Here is a 19,172-nt window from a genome sequence, read left to right as displayed (position 1 = left end):
AGTGAGCCTGTTTCCTGCCCTAGCCAAGCAAGCGCTTTTGAATTCTTACATGCTATTGTGGATTTAATTGAAAGCTGCCTGCTTGTAGCTTCTGCCTACTTTTGAGGGGCATAATTGGTTGGGGTTTTTTTTAATCATTATTCTTGATAGTAAAATGTGTTTGCTCTAAGAAAGAAAAATGGCAAAGAAACCAATAGTTTACAGCACCACCCTAATCCCTCTGCATTGTAAGCTGTTTGTTGTTCTATTCATGCATTAAAAGTAAACCTGACATGCAGATAGAAGGTATACTGCTGTCTCTATTATAACATCTGAATTACTGTACAAGTGTACACAGAAGCCCTATTCACATGTTATGTTCAATGCATATACAGCAGTACACTTCCTGTTTGTATCTGAATTTGAGGTCGACTTTACTCAGGTTCATTTTTTAAATGAACAGTGTCATTCTCAGAAAAGCATGTACATGTGTATCAGTACCTGAATGCACATACAATACTATAGGACTAGACTGTACATACATTGAACTTAAACGATAATGGCTTCTGTGTATAGTATGTGCACACACCTATCTGTACATACATACAGTTCATATAATGTTGAACACAAGGACAGCAGCAGTACACTTCCTATCTATACCTGTATTTGACAGGGTCTTTACCCAAGTTCCCCTTTAAAATGAATGCATTCACACAAAAATGACTATACAAATGTGCATATACATTTGGAACACACACACACACACACACACACACATGCCTGAATATTGCTTAATTAAGGGACAAATTGTCAAAAATCCTCAAAACAAGAAGCCATCACATGAGCAAAACTTAAAAGGAGGAAACTTTAACCCTGCATGACACTTAAGTAAACATGACAGAAGCATCTTGGCCACTGTGAAGGACATTGCTGGATGACAGAAATGTTAGGTGGAACGATTATGCTATATTAAGTGCCGTATAGAATCTCTGGGGCTTTTCTACACGTTGGTTCTTTTTAAGCTCCTGCCTTACTTAACTATGGGCTTTCGTGCAGGCTCCAGATGCCTCTGGTGGCTTCTGAAGAAACTCATAGTCTTTCTTTGCCTGTCACTAAGTAAGGCAGGAAGCTTTGAAGAAACTGCACAAACCAATGCATGGAAAAGCCTCTGTGGAAGCAGAAAAGAAAAGCCTCAGCCGAGCTGAAGGGTGCTTGTGTAGAAACCACTCCTGGCACGACATATATTAAACTCAATATTTGAACTGATCAGAATACATGTCTTAGTCGGTGCTGTTATATGTTGACAGGATTGCTCGGTGTACCCTTTGTTCCTTCCGCACCACAAAAATTGCTGCCTACGGAAGTGCAGGAGAAGAGTGCTTGTGCTTATCTATTTCTTCTCTGTACAGGAATCATTTAAACCGGTCCAAATAATATAACAGCATAAGCACTGGGGAAATAGTACAAAATATGTAGGTCCAGTGTTTCTGAACTGCTATGACAGTTGCACTCATGTGCTGAGGAGGTCGAAGAAGTCATGGCTGAGATTCCATTTGCCAACGGACATGTCTGGCCGGGCATCATGTCGTCCTAGTACAGTCCTGCCATGCGCTTTCTTCTGGCTTATAGCTGGTTTCCCACTGTGAAAGTCTCTGCTGATGGCTATAAATCCGAGTCGCAGGGAAGCCTGCTCCTGTTACTGACACTCTCGCCTTCCAGTACATCCAGGGAGTTGGTGTAGGACTTGGGCGTTGAAGTCCGGTCGTACAGCTCGAACTCTCGGCCATCAATGGAGGGGGAGATGGCGGCTATGGTTGCTGGGCCCTGCTGCCGACTGGGTGGGTAGCTGTAATCCACAGCAGCTTTCTTCCGCTTGCGTTCCTTGCAGCAATGACCAAAGCTGAGCGTAAGGGAGAGGCCCCCAATAATTTCCAGGCAGCTACCCAGGTAGCCGAGTACCAGGCAGTAGCCCACCTGCAGGGTACTGCCAGAAATGACAGGCAGGTTGTTGAGTTCGTGATTATACCAAGAGATAGGAATTAGGCTCATCAGTCCCGAAATGAAGAGCACTAGGCCACCCAGCCCAGCCAGCAGGTAATGGGGTATGTCCTGCCAGCAGCGCACGCCCAGGGAAGCCACAACCAGGCCCAGGACAGTGACGACCACAGAGGAGGGCATGAGCCCCTTTGCCACTTGCACAGGCTGCTGGGTAAAGTAGTCGAGGCTGTCCTTGATGCCGCATTGGGTCTGGCTGGTGCCTTGGTACTCATCGCAGATGTCCCAGATGCCTTGGTGCTGGATCAGGTCCAGAGGGCCGCTGGGGATACGGCTCACGTCCCTCCAGCTGGGAGCCAGAGTGCTAGTCAGATTCAGGACAAGGCCACAGGGACATAGCACAATGCCCACAATCATGGCTGTTGGGGTCCGCATGCTATGCCAGGCAATGGAGACAGAGAGAGAAGCTGTGATGGGTACAGACCAGTGGCTTTCAACCCTAATGAACTGAGGAAGCCGCCTGCACATCTGTTTATCTATTGCAAGGAAACCCACTGGAAATCTTTACATTCTGAAGAAGATCCATCCAATAAAAAATCCCAATAAAAGGGGATGCTAGAAACCTCTTCCAGTATCCTAAAAAGGATCAGCACTGTACCCAGATACAATGCCCATGAGAGTGTGCTGGCAAGCTGCACCCCTGAACCAGCCTGCTCCGTAGCCCTCCCACCATCCTCAAGTGCTGTGTTGGACTGCTTGACACAGTACTTGGGGGGAAACTGTGTCCATTATTTTAAATAATGGACAGTTAATGCACAGTTTAAATATTTTAAACTGTGTCCATTATTTTGCCAGGGACAGGGAGGCTATTTCAATTGGGAGTGCATTCCAAAGCCCAGGGGCAGCAATGGAGAAGGCCCTTCCCTGAGTAGCCACCAGATGAGTTGGTGGCAACTCTATCTATCTATCTATCTATCTATCTATCTATCTATCTATCTATCTATCTATCTATCTATCATATCAGCCAGTGCAGTTCTTTTAGAACTGGTGTTATGTGGCCCCTTTGTGTTGTCCCAAAAACCAATCTGGCTGCCACATTCTGTACCAATTATAGTTTCCGGACTACAAAGGCAGTCTCACATAGAGTGCATTACAGTAGTCAAGCCTGGAGGTTACCAGCATATGTACCACTGTTTTCAGGTCATTCACCTCTAGAAATGGATGTAGCTGACATATCAACCAAAGCTGATAAAAAGCACTCCTGACCACCGCCTCAACCTGTGAAACCAGGGAGAGCTTTGGGTCCAGTAGCACTCCCAAGCTATGTACCTGATCTTTCAGTGGGAGTGTAACCCCATCCAGATCTAAACCATCTCTCAGGTCCTGGTCCCCCGCAGTCAGTACCTCCATCTGATTTGGATTCAACTTCAGTTTGTTATCCCTCATCCAGCCCATTACTGTCTCCAGACAGTCATTTAGGAAAGATATGCCATTTCCTGATAAATATGACAATCCTCTCCAGATGATCTCAATGGGCAATGGGGCTCATGGCAAAGATGTTCTCTTAAATACCCAGTGCCCAGCTGTTTAGGACTTTATAGGTAATAATCAGGATCTGGTATTTTGCCCAGAAACCTATCGGCAGCCAGTGTAGCTCTTTAAGCACAGGAGTAATATGGTCTCTCTGAGATGACCCAGAGACCAAGCTTGCCACTGCATTCTGTATCATCTGAAGTTTCCGGACTATGTACAAAGCCAGCCCCACATAGAGCGCATTGCATAATGCCTAAAGAAGGCTTAGATCATGTTCTGATGTGCTCTCTGTGCTTGAGTGGACTGCTGGACAGACCCCTCAGATCTAGCCACTCCCTACAGAAGCCAAGTCCACGCTAAAATCCACTCTATGCTCCCCCATAGCTGTACAAAGCAGGACAAGATTAGCAAAAGGCAGACAAGCTGTCCTTAGGGAAGTTTCGTCACCAAGACCTACTGTGTTATTAAGGAATCCCTGGCTACCCTTCTGCCCTCCTCCTGCTTGTACCTTGTTTACCATTGCGGACGTCTCCCTGCTTGGAGCTATGAGATCTGAGTTATAAAAGGAAGCTTGCTTCTGTTACTAGTCTAAGCTCTCCTTGCCTTACTGGATATCAGAAGTGAATGAGATTTTACGGCTCGGCATAGGACCAGCTCAGGAGGGTGCTGAATTCAGGCATTTGCTTGGGCCCCCACGATGGTCAGAGGGCGTGCTACAGTCCTGTTATTCCCATTTTGCACAGAGCACCCAAGAAACTCAAAGCAGCACGAGATCATTCCCAGTTTGCGTGGCTCCCAAGCTTCCCCCGCTCCTCCCTGGAGCTGGCCCTGAAATGGATACAGATATCAGAGAGAACAAGCCTTTACCTGTTCCCTTTGTCAGTCCTGTGGCAGACACCCGCTCAGTTGCTGCTTTCCCTCCTCTGGGTGCCCAGTTAAAAGAAGCTGGCTAATTTGACCGAAACTTCTGTGTGTACAGAGAAACAAGGTAGTGCTGCTGCTGCCAAACTTGTTCCGAGTGGTATTTTATGGGGGAGGGAGGGGGGGAATGAAAACAAAAGCGGAACAGTAGAATCAGGAAGAAGCGCCTTTATAGGTGATGATGCCAAGTCAGTGACTTCAGGAAGGTGGGGTCCGGGCTGCGAGGGCAACTTCATAGTCAGACTGACTGACGTGCCCCAAGGTGAAGGAAGTGATCTTTAGTCCTCTGAGCAAAGGTCGGCACTCATGCCTTGGGAAGGTGCACATCCAAGCAATCAAGGTACAAACGAATCAACACTCTTCATGCCGTTCTTTTTGAAGCGGTCCTGGAGACTGAAGGGCCAAACACTGCGAGGCAACGATGAGATGGGATTAATAGAGCTTTGCGCACTCTTGTAATTGCCCTTGCGAGAAAGGGTCACATGGCCCACAAATCTCTGGGGCAGCACAGCAAGCACTCTGAGCCAACGGAATAAACAGCACCCATTTATAAACCAGATCTTCATGCATGATCATTTCTGCGTGCTTTTAATGCCATATGCTTCCGTTCCCTTTCCCCCAACATTGGGATGACCAGCTTTTCAACCGGCTTTAGAAGCTGTGCCTTTAGCGGCAGCTTGATGTTCAGATGCTAACCCCTGATGTTTCGCTCCGTGCCTGTGAAAACTTTCCCCTGTTGATTTCTATGTGCCAGGCTGCTCTTGCAGTCACATGAGCAGGCCAGGTTGTTTTCTGATCAGTTGGCACCCCTGTACACTAGGCCTATTAAAATGGAAATCCCCTGCTAACTGAGCGAAAAGGCACCTTTTAAAAGTGGTGATTCTCCTTATTGAGCAGGGGGAGAGCAACTGGCCCTATCCAGCCCCAGCACAGCATCCCTCCAGGGGCTGTTGCGAGTGTCTATCTTATGTTTGTTTTTTTAGATTGTGAGCCCTTTGGGGACAGGGCTCACAATTTTATTTATTTACATCTGTGTCAACTGCTTTGGGAGCTTTTGCTGGAAAGTGGTATATACGTATTTGTCTTATTCATCTAAATATTCATCATAAATCTTCAACAGGTGTTGGAGATACAGCTCTAGGAGCACTGACTAGGGATGTGCCTCAATGCGATTCGGCTGTCCAAATCGTGGGCACCTCCCTTTAGAATTGAAGGCTTACATAGCTCCTTTAAAACGGAGGAGAGCAGGTCCGTACCTGCTCTTCCTTCACTTGCCACCATTGCTGCCATCCCAGTGCTCCCCAAGCTATGCCTGCATGCTGGTGGGGCATCTCCCAGCTGCCCCTACACAGTGCCAGCACACACATGGCCTCTGCACATGCGCGGTGGCCATGGTTGCTGACCATCCCTAGCACTGACTCTTTATACCTTAATATCCTATTGACCACTTGGGGCACTGGGGAGAGAGATAGTAAGCAAGGGTCTTCCTCTCTCTCTCTCTCTCTCTCTCTCTCTCTCTCTCTCTCTCTCTCTCTCTCTGCATTCTGGCTTCTGATTGGTAGATGGATACTCTCAGGTCTCCCCGTCCTCTTCGTACCTGCTTGTTGCATGTTACTCTTTCCCGCTTCCTTGTTCTCCTCTTGCACTCTGCACGTAAAGCTCAGGGACACAGGCTTTCTATCCAAGTATGTAACCTTTGCAAGTTTGGGGACCTTAAAAGTCTGTCTCAAGATACTCTTAATGGGCTTGGTTCTCCTCACACATGTTTGCTCTGTCATAATTGGGATAATTTGAATCCCATCTCTCTACAACAGCCGGGATGTTGGTCCTTGGTATGTATATGCCCATGTTTTCTCTCATGAGAAGGTGTCTAGTTGTAGGATCTACATCTATATGCTACTTCAAAATAGCTGGAAATGTGACAATCGTTATGGATGGAGAACCGGAGCACCTCTGGGTCAGTCTGAGGTACTGACAGACTCAGGGGCTGCATTCGTATGTCATGTGAAACCGGAGGTCGCTGGACCTACAGTTAATTTTTCTAACTGTGAATCACATTGCAGACGTTCGTCCAGCTGCGATCCGGCAACCTCCATTTTCAGGGCAGGGGTGCCCCTCCCTCTTCCTGGTCCACCGAGGCAGCATCCCGAGGCTCTGTAGTGCTCTGGTTGCCAGACTGCGGACAAGGCCTCAGCGTGTCACAAGAGCAGCAGCCATTGGCCCTGATCTTGACGGAGGTGTGCTGAGTGTGATCATGCCTTTTCAGAATGGTCTGCTCACCCTCGGCAGGGAAAGGGCATTTGAATCCCTTTAAATGCCATGCCATGCGAGCCTTTAATCTGACAGCAACTGCACCGCTGCCCTCGTAGGAGCCCCCAAACAAAACTGTCTTGCACAAGCACAATTTGGGGGGGGTGTCTTGGGGGGGGCACTGTTTTCCTGTTCCCAAGGAGAAGGGCTGGGGCTCCCTTCCCCAACACCATTCTACCAAAAAGTAGACCTTAGCTATTCAAGAATTCCTGGTTGGGGCTGCCTTTTAAACCCAACCCGGGTATCGCTGCCCTGCCATATTTTTCCCTCCCAGTGCTCTAACTGGGTTACCCTGCTAGTGTTGCCATCTCGAAGGGATGTGCTTGTGAACAAACATCATTGTTGCTTCATTTTTTGGAGAGCAAAGCACTTAGTGCCCGTCTTGCCATCCTGTCCCCTTTCTCTCCAGCTTGCCAGGGAGTTATTTGCACATGGCTTCAGGCTGCGGGGTAAATGTTGAGCAAAGCCACTTCGAATTACACTCGTGGCATTGAGGGAAGCAGCCCCTCCCCTCTGCTCTCAGGTTTGATGTTGATGCAAGTTCAAATCGTGTTTTCCTTCTAGCCAATGGGGGGGGGGAGAGTGATTAATAAAGATCTACATCTACATTTGTAAAGAGAGTATCCCCTTCTCATGCTAATGATTCTACTTCAGTGCCTCTTCCTATTTGCTCTGGCGTTTTCAGAAAAAGTAGCTTAAAACCAGCATTTTAAAAACCTGGAAATACATCGAGATAAGCCAGACTTCGGAAGGCAAAGCCTGACTTGTATGTGGAGTGGGTCCGAGGATCTCGAAGGGACTTCAGGGTAAGTTTGCCTGGTGTGTGAAGGAGATTTGAGGTAGGAGCCCTGTCTGTAAAGCCTCGAGGAGGGGGGAACAAGGGACAGAGTGGGAAGAGGGAATAGCCCTGTGTGACGTTGCCATTTGACAGGCTGCCAAGCTTGGGCTGGAATGTGGCAGCATCCCTGTTGCCAGGCAACTGCTTTGTCGGATTGGAGACGGGGGGGGGTAGCGGGGCAAATGCTCTGAGAGGCGGCCAGCAAGAAGGGCCACAGGCATGGCACAGGCACAATCCTAGGCCGGTCTGTGCCGCCGTCTCTATGATTGCAGCCCCAGAAAGTGAATGGAACCAGTTATGGCACCAATCATGTTCTGACATAACGCTTCTGCTGAAAAACCTCAGGTTACAGCAGTGATACTCACTACAAACCCAAGGTTCAAATTGGAGTTTGGCGAGGCAAAGCGCAGGTCACTTTTGCTGCGAAACCATGGTTGCATACATTCCGACGTAACAGAGTTTCGACCTCTGCCCCGTTTACCTCCAGTTTTGCATTATGTGTGAATGTGGCCCAGATGACCCGCATATATGTTGGTTTCACAAAGATAAGGGAGGGAAACCTAAGGGGGGGTCAATCCCACCCCAACTGCATCTGTGTTAATCAATGGGACAAAATGTTCATGAGCTCAGGCAGTTAAGCAAGTGGGCAGAATGAGTGAAACTCAGTGGCAAGGGGGCTTCAGCAAAAAGAGCGGGGAAATTTTCAGCTTGAAGAATACCCACTCAAGACAGTCAACCCCACTGTTTCTGAGGGGCAAAGCTGTCTAATAGTTTCCAGAAAATAAAATGCTGGAGCTCTGTGACTCTCTCACCAGTCAGGGAACCCAGTTCTGTTTCTGAAAGAGAAGAAGCTTGACACAGTTAATCTCGTGGAGTTATGAAGCACTTCCCTCCCAGGTGCTGGTGGGCAGGTTTTGAGGGGATTTCCTCACAACTCCCCAGATCTATGGGAACACTCTGGAGGTTCAGTTAACCACAGTAAGACTTAACAGAAGAAGCATGCTGTAGCCCATCATTAGCCCAGCAGTTACACAAAACTGAAGGGCCCTCCTTCTTAACATTAACCCTTGAAGCTTTAGGCTGGATGAGCACCAGCACCTCCCCCCGCCCACCTAAAGCAACAACAACCAGGAAACCGGGGGGGGGGGAGAGAAGTTGCACAAGCAGTCATACCCAACTTAGAGCAGGGACTCTTTTATTTGTTATTAATGTTTATTTTTTCACCATGCTCAGCCGTAGGCTCAGGTATTACGTATACACCAGGGATGTAGGGCAACATTTTGCTTGGGGTCATACTTGTACATAGATAAGAATTGTGCCAGGGCTCCATGGTGATGCAGTGATGGGAAAAGCTCTTCCTGCTGAATTTCCACACGTCATGCAGAGGGGCTGGGCCTGGAAAAAAGTTAAGTGGGGAACATGAAGCCATGAAAAATAGTTATTTTTTCCTCTCTCCACACAACAAAATGGTATTTTGCCCTACATTTTTACTGTACAGCACTGATACTGAACAAATTAGCCAGTCCAATAGAGCTGTCACTTTTTGTCCTGATGGGGGCTTTGCCCTTTAACAGCTTGTGACAGGCAGAAATTCACCAGATGTTGCATTTTCCAACACTATTTTCAATATTCTTCCCAGAAAAATGACACCCACTTCATTACTGCCTCTCGGGCAGCTGTTTTCAGAGCCTTGCAGCAGGGGAAGAGCCCTTAAGCTCAAGGGTGAGTTTGAGTACTACGATTTCTGGAGCAAATTCTAGACTTGCCTCAGGCTAGCCTCTAGAGAGCCTTGTTCTTGTGAGATAACGTCCTCTTAAGAAAAGGCCAAAGACCGGTGGCCTCCCTGGGGAACTGACCAGGAGCTGTGATTACATCTTCTATGTAGAAACCAACCGTAAATAAACATGACTTGACTTGAAATAAACATGTAGAAACCAAAGGAGATTAACTGGTGACAGAGGGAGAATTAAAGCCAGGTCAAGTCAAAAGTCTGGGCTAGCCTGAGGAGGCAAGGGGGAAGCCAAGGGGGAAGCCAAGCTTACTTTTCTTTCTATGGCCTCAGACATACAAAAGCTACTGAGAATCCAACAGCAGCAAAATACCAACTGAAGGCACAAGTGATCAAGTGCTCAAATTAAAGCAAAAGCAAAGTGTGGAGGGAGAAAAACAGAAGTTGATGAGAAGCCTAAGTGCAGTTTCTAATATGTGTAATATGGAATGGAGGGTGCAGTGCCAGCAGCAGGTTGCTGGGGGCTCTAGAGCCCAGGTTGCCAGTCTGACTGAAGCTATCCTTGAAGATCCTCCCAATACCAAGCCATGAAAATCTCCAGGATTACCTTCAGTGGAGACTCCAAGCCCTCAACTCCTGCCTGTGGCTTCCAGCGGCATCTTCTGGTGGGCCACTGTGTGAAACAAGATGCTGGACTAGATGGGCTTCCTTGGGCCTGATCCAGCAGGGCTGTTCTTATGTTCTTATGTCCTTATGTCCTGGAGGGTGGACAATACTACCTGGGGCAAAGCCCTGCCCTGGATGGGTCCCCCATGATACACTGGGCTTCCACCCACTCCAATGGTATGGTGGAACTCCACTTTCCTCTGGTGGGAAAGACCTCTGGAGCTTTTACAGACAGGGCTGTTACCCTGAATCTCTTACGGAAGAGACTGTGTGCGTTCACACACCAGCCAAACGTACCCCAAAGTCCCTTTGAGATCCTTGAAAGCACTCCACACACAAATTGGGCTTTGTCTTCCAAGTTCTAGTTTATCTTGATGTATTTCCGGGTTTCAAGAGAGTTTTTCTGAAAACACCAGAGCAAATAGGGAGAGGGACTGACGTAGAACTACTCTGTTCCTATCCAAGGAGTGCTCTGTCTCTCTCTCTCTCTCTCTCTCTCTCTCCCCTTTGGCTAGAAGGAAAACACAGAGGCATGCAATGCAAACCTGCATCAAAAGCAAACCCGAGAGCAGAGGGGAGGGGCTGCTTCCTTCAGATGCCTCAAGTGTAATTCAAAGTGGCTTCGCTCAACATTTACCCCGCAGCATGAAGCCATGTGTGAATAACTCCCTGGTGGGCTTTTCACACCTTCCCCACTGGCAAAGGCGGGGAAGAGATCTTTAGCAGTGATGGTAGCTCCTCCCCCTCTCACCCTCATAGACTAGGAGGAAAACAGCTGCCACTAGAGATGGAAAGAAGAGGCTGCTACCACTGCCAAATCCTTTAACAGTGGCAAGAGTTCCTCCTCTTCCCACCCACCCTCACTGACCAATAGACTTTCCTCAAAGGCTTCTGCAAGGATGCAGGGTCCTTTAAGAGAAAGTTGATCACGAAAATAAAGATCCCTTTTTATTGCAAAGGAGATGCCCAGCACAAGGAGAAGGGGAGTACTACTCCACTTTTGTAATTTTCTTAGGGGACAGAGCTTAAAACCTTTAATTAGCTGACAACTGCACCTAAGACCAGCTTTCAAGTAAACAAGCTCTATATACATTCTAAATAGCCAATCAAACCTGTTTTGGAGGTAGAATCCCAGCAGGGGAGGGGCTGCTTCCCAGTGTATTGCACCGAGTGTTGCATGTATGACTATCCACCTGAGGGGCAGGAATCGTCAGTGTGCGCTTGGTGTAAAGAGCTCCTGGCTCTCAGGGAACAAGTCTGTTTCCTCGAATCCAAGGTGGCCAACCTGGAGAAGCTCAGGGAGGCAGAGGAGTGTGTGGAGGAGACCCTCAGGGATGTGATAGAGGTATCCCAGTCCCAAGTGGAAACCTCCTCTGCTGTCATGGAGAATGAAGATCTTGGGGAAGGAAGACATCAGTCTAAGGAAGAGGGGAATGCTCCTTTAGGAGGGGCCCCTTCCTTGGGTGATGTGCCCATATCCTCTCGCACAGAGTGGACAAATTTGCTATGTTTCTACATTCTCATCACCCTCCATGGGGAAACAAAGCCTCCTGCAGGATGTTTTCTGGGGGAGAGGATATACACAATATAAATTCAAAACACAACAGGATGTATCCAATGTTAATCCTGCTTAGATTAGACCCATTGAAATAAAATAACTGAAGAGCTGCAATCCTATAGCAAATGAGCAGCAAGTTGTACTTATGGTGAAGCAATCATATGGTCAAATCACAGGGAAGGAGAACAATTCCTTTTACCCCAATTAATCCACTCCCTGCTTTCCTCTCTCTCTCTCTATGCTATTCTTGATACACTGAGAGCTATTGGGGAAGGGGGTCTGTAAAGAAAGCTTTACAGCAATGACTCAGGAATCCCCTAAACCCAAGCTGTTACTCAGTAATAAAGCTAAAGAAAGCTTCTAGTTTATATACAAATCAAATGGATATTTTTTAATATCCTCCTAGTTTATATACAAATCAAAAGGATTTATTTCTATATCCTCCTACAAATCAGAAAATAAAGAAGGTCCCCACTGCTCCATAAGCCAGTGTTGTGTAGTGATTAGGTTGTTGGATGAGGACTGGGAGATCCTGGTTGTGGAAGCCCTCACTCAGTCATGAAGCCCTTACTCACTCCGATTTCTGGGTGATCTTGGCCACTCAGATCTCAGATTTCTGGGTGATCTCAGCCTAGCCTACCTCAAAGAATTGTTGTGAGGCTAAAATGGGGGGGAAACAAACTTGGGATACTGTACATGGAGTCATCTGCTCCTGCGAAGCAGTCTCTCTCTCTCTTCCAATATGACTAACAGGCTGTTGTGAGGAAAAAGATGGCTTTAAAACTTTAGAAGCTTTTAATCCAGTCTAAGCAGTCTAAGCAAGCATGGGCCACATAATGGTGCAGCGGGGAAATGACTTGATTATCAAGCCAGAGGTTGCCGGTTCGAATTCCCACTGGTATGTTTCCCAGTCTATGGGAAACAGCTATATCGGGCAGCAGCGATATAGGAAGATGCTGGAAGGCATCATCTCATACTGTGCGGGAGGAGGCAATGGTAAACCCCTCCTGTATTCTACCAAAGACAACCACAGAGCTCTGTGGTCGCCAGGAGTCGAAACTGACTCGACGGCACACTTTACTTACTTTAAGCAAGCATGACTACTTGATTTCCTGTATTGTTCTGTGTGTCTCACAGTAATACTGAGGCTGTTCTCATGACCAGCCTAACTCAGACTAGTGCAGCCAAGTCTTGGTCAGGCTGGTTGTGTGAAGTGTTGGGAACCTCGCAGATCCCAGCGCTCCCATGCAGCCTGACCCCCTTAATAAATCTGTTAGCCAAGGTTAAGGGTGTGAGTGCACCCTTAACCCAGCTGTCGGGTATTATGTGTCTCCTTGGATTGCAGCCCTAGGAGGCACAGAGATGGGGGAATCCCCCAATGCACTGCACATGGTGCACTATGGGGTACGTGGTGGCCAGAACAATCAGTTCTGGCCGCATATCACTCTGCACTCCCCTGTGAAGCGCTGCTCATCTGGGCTTGTAGGAGGTTTGCCAAAGAACTGGGACTTGGTCATCTGGAGGGAAGGTGAGTTAAAAGCAGCCTTCCCCCTGTGCCCTCCTCACACACTCTCGGCGATCATGAGAATTGCCTCAATATGTCTCACTCCCACCACAGTCAGGTAACCTGGAAAGCCAGCTAAGCACTCTGCATGCCCTCCAACAATGTGAATACAAAGCTCTCTAAAGGTAAACTTCAGACTGAGAACATAGGAACATAGGAAGCTGCCATATGCTGAGTCAGACCATTGGTCTATCTAGCTCAGTATTGTCTTCACAGACTGGCAGTGGCTTCTCCAAGGTTGCAGGCAGGAATCTCTCTCAGCCCTATCTTGGAGATGCTGCCAGGGAGGGAACTTGAAACCTTCTGCTCTTCCCAGAGCGGCTTCATCCCCTGAGGGGAATATCTTACAGTGCTCACACATCAAGTCTCCCATTCAGATGCAACCAGGGCAGACCCTGCTTAGCTATGGGGACAAGTCATGCTTGCTACCACAAGACCAGCTCTCCTCTCCTCAATGCTGTTCCTTTGTTTCAAGGAGAGGAAAGAAATGAAAATTTGCTACCATCAGTCAGCCACAGTAAACAATAGGGGGCACAGACAGGTGGATATTTGTAAACTACTATGCAAAACAACTTGCCTAAGCCTTAGAACATTTGCAGATTTACACAGAGACTGTATCAGAAGAACTTCAGCCTGATCAGATCAGATCAGGTTTCTACTAGTTTCAGCATTGCAGCTAGAGAGATAGAGAAACTTTAAAGCAAGCGAGCTGTGAGTTAGGGAGTTCTCTTGTATCCAAAATCAGGGGTGGGGGACTGCTCCCTCTTGCCCCTCCCCCATGGACTCCCATGCCACCCTCACCCCTCATTTCCCATTTTACTCACAAGGACAGTGTCTCTATTCCCCCCTTTGATTTTCAAACTTGGCTGACTGACCAGTCAGCAGCAGAGTAAAACTATTCAGACTTAAGAGGGCAGAGAGGGAGGAACAGAGCACCCACACAAGGATGCTTGGAAGCCAATGGGCTGCCTGCTCACAATAAAAAGGCAGCTCCTGAAGCAAGAAAGCAAAGCAATGAGATATATTTTGGTTTCGGCAATGTATTTTAAAAATACAGAATAGCTGAGCAAATGTATTTTAGATACAAGATACAAAATACTTGCTTGGAAAAGTATTTTAGATACAAAATACAAAAGTATTGAAAATACCTATTTTAATATATTTGTATTTTAGATACTGTCCATCTCGGGGCAAAAAAACCCAACTTCACATATATGCTGATGGGATCTGAGCTGTCGGTGACTGACCAGGATTGAGATCTTGGGGTCATGGTGGACAGCTCATTGAATGTGTTGACTCAATGTGTGGCAGCTGTAAAAAAAGGCTAATTCCATGCTAGGAGTCATTAAGAAGGGGACTGAAAATAAAAAATGCTAATATTATAATGCCCTTATACAAATCCATGGTGTGGCCACATCTGGAGTACTGCGTACAGCTTTGGTCACTGCATCTTAAGAAGGATACTGTAGAACCAGAAAAGGTGCAGAAGAGGGTAACCAAGATGATCAGGGGCCTGGAGCACCTTCCTTATGAGGCTAGGCTACAGCATCTGGGGCTTTTTACCTAGGAAAAGAGGCAACTAAGGGGAGGCATGATCGAGGTGTATAAAATTTTGCATGGAGTGGAGAGGGTGGACAGAGAGAAATTTTTCTCCCTCTCACACAACACTAGAACTAGGGATCATCCAATTAAACTAAAGATCGGGAAATTTAGGACTGACAAAAGGAAGTACTTCTTCAAACAGCACATAATTAACTTATGAGAGGCACCTTTTACCGTGGTGATTCTCTTTATTTAGCAGGGGGAGAGTAACTGGCCCTATCCACCCCCAGCACAGTACTTCCAGTGACTGTTGCTGGTGTGTGTCTTATGTTTCTTTTTAGAATGTGAGCCCTTTGGGGACAGGGAGCCATCTTATTTGTTTGTTATTTCTCTTTGCAAACCGCCCTGAGCCATTTTTGGAAGGGCGGTATAGAAATTGAATTATTATTATTATTATTATTATTATTATTATTATTATTATTATTATTATTGAATGCTCTGATGGGCACCAGCTTGGATGGCTTTAAAAGGGTCTTGGACAAAGTCATGGATGACAGGTCTATCAATGGCTACTAGTCTGGTGGCTATAAGCCACCTCCAGCCTCAGAGGCAAGATGCTGCTAAATATCAGTTGCAGGGGAACAATGGCAGGAGAGGGGGCAAGCCCTCACCCGCTGCCTGTGGGCTTCTTGGAAGCATTTGATGGGCCATTGTGTGAAATGGGATGCTGGACTAGAATGGCTGCTTATGATTGGCCAGTGAGAGGTGAATGAGCTGCCACATCCTGGCCAAGATAATCATGCAGCAGCTCCTCCTCCTTCCACCTTCCCTACCAGCCAGTAAGGGTGTCCTTAGAGGCCCTCTGATGATGCCATCTAATGATAGGCCTCTGGGGATAGGGCTGCCATGTCCCCCAGAATTTAGGGTATCCCCGGGATTTTGGCTCCTCCAGCAGGCTGCTAAATTCCACCCAGATTTACACGGATTTCAAATGTGCTGCCAGAATTGCCCGGATTTTACTCTGGTTCCGATCACATGGAAAGGCAGAGGAGGAAGGGAAGTATACAAATCTGTCAAATAAATATATAAATTAAATGCAAAGTAGTTGCTGCATAATTTGCATAATATACACATTAGGCCAGCTGGATTTGGGAAGCTGGAATATGGCAACCCTATCTGGGGAACCTTCTCAGTTGTTGATGGGTGTGCAGGGTAGAGCACTGGCACGAGTCTATTCGCCAACTTGCACTGGGCCTGGGGGGTTCAAGGCTTTTATAACTGCTTCCCTTGTAAACCAAAGAAATGTTATGCAGGTTTTAAGGCTTTATTCAGAAGCAACTCCATTTTTTTTCTCCATCTCCTTTCCCTCCTTTTTCCTGCTGACTCCACCCCTTACAATCTCTACAGGATCCCCACTGGGACAAACACCCAAAGAACAAAACACAAAAGCTTACAAGACATAGAGGCGGGGCTCACAATCAGTGAGACCCGCTTTTGATGATACTGCAGGGGGAGTGGGCTAAGCCCGCTCTCCCTGCAGACGATCGGGGCAGTAGCCCTGGGCGGCCGGATCGGCCCGCCGCCCACACAATTGCCGGCTCCGTGATAGAGCAGGTGGGGACTGGAGGGAGCGGGGGTCAATGGCCCCCGCAAGCTCCAGCATGCCCTGCACGAGCATGCAGGGCATGCTGGCGAGACTTTTCGCCTCCCCTCCGGGGGTCTCCTCATGAGTAGCCACGGCGTGGAGCCGTGCTGCAGCTACTCACGACCAGATAGTCCGGGTTTGCGAAGCGCTTGCTCCGCAAACCCGGGCTAAGAGGAGGGCTACCAAAGCGGGTTACCTGCTCAAGAACCACCAGGCTCGATCGGGAAAAATCAGGCTAGGCTTTCCGAGCCAAATTTTTCCCGATTGTGAGAATAGCCCCACAATATAACAAAGGCTCAACTTGACCAGGTGGGCCCTTGCCTGGTGCCCAGCATAGCTGACGCTGCCCCTGGGAGGAAGTGTGTGTTAGAGGTTGTTGATTTTTACCCACAATAGGTAAAACAGCAGAGCACTAAGGAATGAGCACACACTCCAGTTCCAGAGCAGGTAGCAGAGGATGGTTTGGCTATTGCAGCTATTTAGAGAAAACACATGGAGATCCTTGTACGACTAAACACTAAATATTTATTGGTTAAATACACTTAGATAGGAAAGACCTATATCTAATCTAAAGGACTACATAGTGGATAGGTAAGGAGAGAGAGAGAGATGTTTCCATCTGCTCTCTAGGAGGAAAAGAAAGGATTGTGACTCAGCACAGGAAGTGCTGCAGAGTCAGTTCAGGGGTCATAGAGTAGGGACAGATAGGGAGACCCTGACTCACTGTCTCTACTGCCAATGCCCCTAGTGATCATTAGGACAGTTGGTGCAAAAGGTCGATGCACTGGAAGTTCATCTCCAACAGTGTGTTGCATAAACTTAATGAGGTAGGTTCGGCAATACTTAGTGCAAAACGATCTTGGATTGTGCCCAAGGCTACAATGACAGAGAACCATGGCTCTTTTTTGTTTTTAATGGAAAAGCTGGAGTCCACAGTACAGGTTATAAGAAATCTGTCATTGGGAGATGAGCGTAAAAACAGAAATTCAGCTCTTTTTTGTCATAAAGCAGCCATGGTGTGGGGTAGAGGAATCCAGATCAGTACTGCACGGAGGGGGCTTTTAATACAGTCCCCTTGTGTCATTTCCCCACTGAAAGTCCCCCTCTCAAGTATCTATTAATTGCATAGCTACTTTGGGAAAATTTCAGCATGGAAATGACACAAAGGGAGAGTGTTACTACTCCCCTTTCCTGCACACAGCAGCCCTGATTTGGATCATACCCAGAATGTTGGGGGCAATATGCTAAATCATTGTAAACCGCTTAGAGAGCTCTGGCTATAGAGCGGTATATAAATGTAAGTGCTATTGCTATTGCTATCATGTTCCCCAGCCATGGCTGTTTTTGACTGAGTCCACTTTTGCTGTTGAGCCCTCCTGTATTCTACCAAAGACAACCACAGGGCTCTGTGGTCGCCAGGAGTTGACACCGACTCGACGGCACACTTTACCTTTTACCATCTCTTAATGACATGTGTATCATAACGTGTAATTTGGCAGGATATTCACATCTACATCTTGCCTCTGCCATGTATGCATTAGCTGCCAAAAGTAATCCCATAAGGCTAGCCAGGTCCAGTGTTGAGACCACAGGTAGACTGGGAAAGTCTTCTGGCTTGCTGGAATATATTGGGCAGCACTGAGCCAGAGCCAAGCATGGCAATGCAGAGTCCAATTTTCACTGTGCACTTTGGAATGTTTGGTTAATTGAAGGAACCATGACGGGCCTTGTAAATGCCAATCCTAGAACATGGGAGGAAGAACACATGGCTTGCTGTACACTGAAGGATGGTAGACTATAAAATCCATAAATATGCTAGCGAAGGGCCTTGACCAGATATCTATTGATAACAAAGTGCTAGGAAGAATCTCAGTGACCAGATAACAGGGCCATTAGTTAACAGGGCTACCTGTGTAAATTCAGAAACTGTCAGGTTCCCACAAACAAAATTTATAGACAAAGGAAAGGAGTACATGCATTGAGAAAGATTTATGGTTGAAGAGTTGGGAGTCACTATTAATCAGTACAGATCTGGGTTTTCTAATTAGTATGCAAATAAACAATTGGATAAGTAAGAAATAGCCAGTGAGAACCACAGAAGAAAGATTGGGTGGATTTTGGAGTATAAAGAACAGTACTTTTGGAGTTTAAAGAACTAATTTTGGATTTTGGAGTATAAAGAACTAATCAGCCTACTTTCCTTTCACTATCTCTACAACTGGACTAAATTTGGTTCAAATCGAGGTCCACAAGTTAGATCTCTTGCACCTCAAAAGTTCATGCGTCTGCCATCTTGGATTGTGGTAAATGACATCATCACGAACTATGCCATTGAGGTTTCACCATGTGCCTAGCTGTAGCAAATTTGGTTAAAATCGGTCAGGCAGTTCACAAGTTAGCCCAATTGTGCTTCTGACATTTATACATCCGTTATCTTGAATTGGAGTGGATGACATCATCACGAACTATGCCATTGAGGTTCCCTATGTGTCTCTACAACTGTACCCAATTTGGTTCATATTGGTCCAGGCATTGCAAAGTTGATAGGGGAACACACACACGGACACATGGAATGCCAGGTGATCTCATAAAAAACAGCATGGGGGCGGGGCTACGTATACATAATGATTATGTAACTTCAGAAAAATCGCAGTTGGAGCTATTCTTTTTCTGCTTATTCTCCTTATTTTTCTTTTATGCTCTACAATTTCCTTTTGATGCTCTTGTAGAAGAAAATAACTTTTCCCTTGTCTTCCCTGTCTTTCCTCATAAAATCTTATTTTCCTTTATCTAAAATACCTTCTGCCTTTCACAAATACACACATTTTAATTTCACTTTATTCATGGTTCTGCTGCTGATGATGATGATGATTGCTTTCTCTTCTATCTTTT

General features: G+C 46.8%; 1 protein-coding gene across 1 annotated transcript; it reads right to left on the bottom strand.

The window, feature by feature from the left end:
- Positions 1-1,641: 1,641 nt before the first annotated feature.
- CLDN23 (claudin 23) lies at positions 1,642-2,409 on the bottom strand. Its single transcript, XM_053288556.1, has one exon. The coding sequence runs from the start codon at positions 2,407-2,409 to the stop codon at positions 1,642-1,644; it is 768 nt and encodes a 255-aa protein (XP_053144531.1).
- Between the last annotated feature and the right edge of the window lie 16,763 nt (positions 2,410-19,172).

This window comes from Hemicordylus capensis, chromosome 2, assembly GCF_027244095.1.
Source record: "Hemicordylus capensis ecotype Gifberg chromosome 2, rHemCap1.1.pri, whole genome shotgun sequence".
In the NCBI taxonomy this organism is placed as follows: Eukaryota; Metazoa; Chordata; class Lepidosauria; order Squamata; family Cordylidae; genus Hemicordylus; species Hemicordylus capensis.
The sequence above is the reverse complement of the archived record's forward strand: the minus strand, read 5'-3'. Positions and strand labels throughout refer to the sequence as shown.

Excerpts from the sequence above, each read along its gene's own strand:
- CLDN23 (XM_053288556.1), bottom strand. The coding sequence starts at position 2,409 with ATGCGGACCCCAACAGCCATGATTGTGGGCATTGTGCTATGTCCCTGT.